The 5,465-nt window shown below is 44.3% G+C and overlaps 1 protein-coding gene across 3 annotated transcripts in view; it reads right to left on the bottom strand.

Annotated features, from left to right (window-relative positions):
• TRAF3IP1 (TRAF3 interacting protein 1) overlaps positions 1-5,465 on the bottom strand; it is a 90,480-nt gene that overhangs the window by 72,402 nt on the left and 12,613 nt on the right. For 2 of the 3 annotated variants that reach the window (XM_003798240.2, XM_003798241.2), the window contains exons 6-7: positions 4,132-4,203; positions 2,965-3,040 (exon numbers count right to left, since the gene is read on the bottom strand). In XM_003798240.2, the coding sequence (XP_003798288.1) occupies positions 2,965-3,040; positions 4,132-4,203 (148 nt within the window). Of the gene's footprint in view, positions 1-433; positions 536-2,964; positions 3,041-4,131; positions 4,204-5,465 lie in introns of all 3 variants that reach the window. The other variant, XM_023518262.1, reaches the window with a different exon arrangement.

Below are 5,465 nucleotides of genomic sequence, written 5' to 3'. Positions count from 1 at the left end.
GTGTGGTAGCACACACTTATAGTCCCAGCCATTTAGAAGGCTGAGGCAGGAGGATACTTGGGCTAAGAGTTTGAGGCCGCAGTGAGCTAACTGCACTACTACATTCCAGCCTGGGACACAAAGACAGACCCTGTCTCAAAAAAAAAAAAAAAAAAAAAAGGGAACGCTCAAATGGACAATTTCTGCCCATAATCACCTAGTGTAGAAACATCTGTGGCTGGCAGGGGCCCTGACTGGGAGTGCCCACATGTGCTTCTTCCCCTCTCTGCTCTGGCCAGGAGGTGCTCTGGCTGCAGGGCAAGCAGAGCCACCCACACCGACCACCCCACCGAGTGCCACCACTTCAATGATCAAGGAGGCAAGGAAGCAGGCAGGGAAGACTTCACCTCGCACACACTCACGCACGGCACGGCTGGGGCTCGCTCAGTCTTACCGAGCTGCTTCACGGTGTGTTCCTTCTGACTTTTACAGTAGGGAGGGTTATGTTCTTTTTCAGAGGAAAGAGTATGTTCACTGGCTCTAGAGTCCCTTCTTCCTGACGTGAAATTGCACAATGAAAATATGTATTAAACTTAACTTGTAATGCTGCCTCGTTAACAAACAAATGAAATTAAAATGTACTCACTCCAAGTGATCAGCTCTGCTATACATACGCTACTTAAAAATAAGCAAAAACTATATTCTTATATAGAATGTTTTTTCATTCGATAGAGATTCTGGAATTACTTTAAATGTGGAAGTATATTTAACAAACCTGATATCCTCACATGTCCCTTGAACAGAATCCTGTGTCTCGCACACCCCTGGGTACTGACATTTGCCCAAATGCCAACCCACCTAAGCAAGGCAGGACGTCCAGGCAGAGTGCCAGCTTTGCCAGGGAACCCACGGTAAGGTCAGCACCCGGCTTGCAGGCAGGGAGACAAAGTCCACTGAGTTGCTGACAGCTCAGTGAAGCTAAGTCACAAAGCCTGCAAATTTCTGATAATAAATCTCTTAAAGATCCCACAAAAAGAACCCTGTAACACAAGCTCACCAGTAAACACAGATGCAAATATCCTGAGTGATTAAAAAGGAACAGATGATACAGCTGCTGTTTAGAAAACCCAGAAGAATCAATGGAAGAACCACTGAATTCAAGAGCAAAGCTAGATTTAAGATACAGTTAACAAAAATCAATAAATCACCCATATACCAATGACAGAAAAAAGATAACCATTTCCAAAAAACACCCCAAGACAGTGGTTCTTGACCTTCCTAAAGCCACAAGCCATTATACAGTTGGTTGAGAACCGCTGCCCTAAAAACAAAACCCATTATGGAGCAAGCACCTGGACTAAGTGACACACCCAACCACATCACACACACCTTCTCGGGAAGGGGGGACCAGTTTACTAATGTGGAATTAGAAGGATCCAATCTTCCCAAACTAAACCTAATGCAAGTCCACTTAAATCCTAGGACATTAGTTCTATGGAAGATGAGATTCTTTGGGACATGAAGTAATTTTAAAATTCATCTGGAAGAATAAGCAAATAAAATGGCTTAAAACTCTGTGAAAAGAACAATGATAGGAAAACAGTAGCAAAACAGAAAAGTGGGAAAAACACACACATCAGACACAGATTACAAAGGGCAACAGCAGGAGGGAAGGGTGCGACTAATTATCACGTGCTCCTAGAACACTCGGTGAATTATTCTGGAAAACTAAATTCAGAGCCTCACTTTATACCATAAACAGACTAGTGTGAAAATGTAGGATAAGATACAAATCTTCATCTCTCCAATCTCTGAACAAATTATGAAAAAAGATTAGTGGCTTCAAGTACATAAAAATATAACACTCAGGCAAATAAGAAACCAGAGCAAACATAATTAGTGGAAAAAAATATAAGAAACCCTCTGTGAAGCGAGCCATCCTGAGTGCAGGCAGCACAGGCCGGTGAGAATGTGACACTGCAGGCAGAGGAGACAGAGGCAGAGGAGACAGAGGAAAGTGACACACACAAGAAGAACGTGCAGTTTCACTGGTAATTAAATTTTGTTTTTCATCCACCAAAATCAACACATCTTTAAAACCCTGGAGAAGGTAAAGAAGAGGACACCAGTAGTGGCACTGGGGCAGCTGAGACCCCACAGCACCTGTGCCCCTTCCTGCCCGTGACCACACTTCTGGGGACCCCGCCCACAGCGACCACCCGCCAGAGAGAAAAGGCTTCGGGCACACAGACGTTCACTGAAGCTTCGCCACCCATCGTGAAAGACCGGAACTTACCACCTAGGTTTCATTTCCAAAGGAAAAGTCCCAACTACCTCACGATTTAGGAAAGGCATCATTCTTGAGAAACTACTAGTGCTCATTCCCGGGAACTTCATTTTCCAGTTAAAGGTGAGCCTCCAACCGAGCAGCCTCCAGCAGCACCTTCCCTGCCTTTGCCTGACGTTCTGGCTCTGTTTGCCGGTCTATCTGGAAGAACTGTCTGTGGGCAAACCCCAGGCCAGGCCTGTGGGCTTCGGCTCACACTGGGACTCACAGCCACATCCACTGGTTTTTAGTGCACAAACATGATCTGCCTAAATGCTCTTCACATCCAGCCTGCCTCAACCTTAAACTCAGCCTACCAATGAGGAGGACAGAGGCAATGAAGCAGAAGTGTTTCTGGAAAATGAAAATTCAGTCACACCCTTTAGATTTCTACACAATTCTCCAGCAAAGCACACCTGTGTGCATGTGCGTGTGAGTTCACTGAGCTCACAATACCAGGGGAGGTTACTCTGGTGCACACACATGCACACACGTGCATAAGAGACACAAATCTTCATTATTTCCACACAGTCACTGTTCGTTCCTGGACACAGCAGGTCTGTTTTCCAGCCACATGAGTTCTTTCCTACTAGATATTGTGATGAAAGCAAAAAAAAAATAATACCCATATTCTCAGCCACATATATGTTCTATCGTACCTTCCACCGAATTTCTGGAACGCCGTTTTGAAGTTTTTGTTGTCAATGACCTGGATAATCTACTGGAAATCTCGGTCTTAAAGAAAAGAGAATGAAAAAAAATTAACTGCCGCATCACACAGCAATACGACTAGCACATTTATTTTTCAAGCTCTGCTGAGGAAGAGTATGAAGGGAGAGCAGCATCTGCAAGCCGTGGCCGTGAGAGAGACTGATGTCAGCTCGGAACAAAGCACTCCCGGCCCCACAGCATGAGTTGGGACAAGGCAGAGTCTTACATGCTAAATTTAGGATTCCATCTTTTTGTACAGCCTTAAAAAGGTTAAGTGCTGCTGAAAAAACTGTTAAAAAAAGTTTAGTGGCTTCAAGTACATAGAAATATACTGCTAACCACACTTTGAGAATCACTCTCATACCAGATGTGCTAATGAGGTCTCACCTCTCTTGCTATACACTTATTACATGCATTGTAAATAACTCTGAAAGTAAAAACTTCCATATTGTGTTGAAACAGAAAACCAAGTAGAGACTAACCGCACGCCCTGTACCTGCTTCCTGGCACAGTTCCAGCCCCACGAGGCCTCCTGACTGGCCTCCCAGCCTCTCCTCCAGGACCCAATCATCTCCCCAGCACTTCTGAGATGCAAATTGGGTTGTGAAAGTTGACCTGGACCTCAGTGGACCCTGCTGCTTAGGAGGGCTCTCACCTCCACAGGAGGCCTACATGGACAAGTGGGCCTCCACTGTGAAAATGTGGGATCCCAAACAGGCCAAGCAGAGCTTGGCGGTGTCCCTGTAGCCAACCGTCCCTTTCCCTGTCTTCCTGGTGACTTAATCTCTAATCATTTCCAAGATTCATCCTGAGTGCCACCTCCACCCTCTCCCCCAAGTGACTACCCCATCCCTTTATAAATCAAATATCACACTTACCAAGTTCTAAATAGACCCAGGAGTGCCCACAGAAAAACATAAAATAAATACACCCCATCCATTTTCCCAGGAGATAAAACATTTACATTATTACTTTTATAACAAAATAAACGTGGGCCTATTCCATGTAGGCCCAAACGTGCTCTGCTCCCAGGCCTCGGTGGACCAGGAGAGGACACAGCATTTACTATTCCAACACAAACATTATGTCTCTTATGGTCATTTTTTAAAGTTTACCTCTGTTTCAGCTTTGGAGTCTTTAAAAGATCCATCTGACAACTTTTTAGACATTTCTCCTGAGCTTGCTGACTATAAAAAAAAAATTAGAAACTTAGAATTACTCAAATATGTAACATCTAAAAATACATCAATATATTGCATAACACTACCAACAGCAAGATAATTCATCCCACAAGAACACTGTATTACCACCCTAGATATGCTTACTTGTTGTTGCTATTCAGATTTCCAAAATCTTCCAAGCCAAAAGCAGGGAGATCTTTTCCCATAAAGGGCAGAGTAGGTGGGCAAGGACTTAAAATAATCCCACCTCTCAGGAACTACATGGAATACCAAATCCCTCGGCTAAGCCGAACGTCTCGGCAACAACCCCAGTGAAACACAGGATCTGGAAACGAGGGATAGAGTGAACATAAACCACCAATGTCCACAGAAAAGCTGCCCCGTTCCCAGATTCTGATAAGGGGGTGACTTTAGAATGGAGTGACTCTTTTTAAGAAAAGCCTTCAACCTTTAAGTCAGGAAAGCACTCTCACAACACAAACTATATGAAAACTATAAATACCATCAACACCTTAAACAAGTTCTTTAAAACATAACTCAATGTTAGCAGGGCAGATTATCATTGAGATTTTCCTCCACGATGATGAAAAGCAAAGGATGCTTACTCAGTATTTCAAGAATTCTTCAATGTCCTCATAAGTTAATTATAAATGCATCAGATTGTGTCAGTGGTAATTACTCACCCCACATGCTACTCACCCATCCTCAACACCCTCAGCTGCTCCCAGTGGCTAGGGTTAGAAAGGGCCAAGGACCAGCCACCAGAGTACCATCCTGAGTAGGAAAACAGTCACTTCGCCATGCTAAGATCTATACAAATCTGACCTCAGCCAGAGAGTACCATCCAGAGTAGGAAAACAGTCACTTTGCCATGCTCAGATCTGCCCAAATCTGACTTCAGCCAGAGAGTACCATCCAGAGTAGGAATACAGTCACTTCACCATGCTAAGATCTGCCCAAATCTGACCTCTGCCAGAGAGTACCATCCGGAGTAGGAAAGCAGTCACTTCACCATGCTAAGATCTACACAAATCTGACCTTGGACAGAGAGTACCACCCTGAGTAGGAAAACAGTCACTTCACCATGCTAAGATCTATACAAATCTGACCTCAGCCAGAGAGTACCACCCTGAGTAAGAAACAGTCACTTCACCATGCTAAGATCTGCCCAAACCTAACCTCAGCCAGAGAGTACCATCCTGAGTAGGAAAACAGTCACTTCACCATGCTAAGATCTATACAAATCTGACCTCAGCCAGAGAGTACCA

Source organism: Otolemur garnettii, unplaced genomic scaffold (assembly GCF_000181295.1).
Source record: "Otolemur garnettii isolate 467f Iridium unplaced genomic scaffold, OtoGar3 scaffold00133, whole genome shotgun sequence".
In the NCBI taxonomy this organism is placed as follows: Eukaryota; Metazoa; Chordata; class Mammalia; order Primates; family Galagidae; genus Otolemur; species Otolemur garnettii.
The sequence above is the reverse complement of the archived record's forward strand: the minus strand, read 5'-3'. Positions and strand labels throughout refer to the sequence as shown.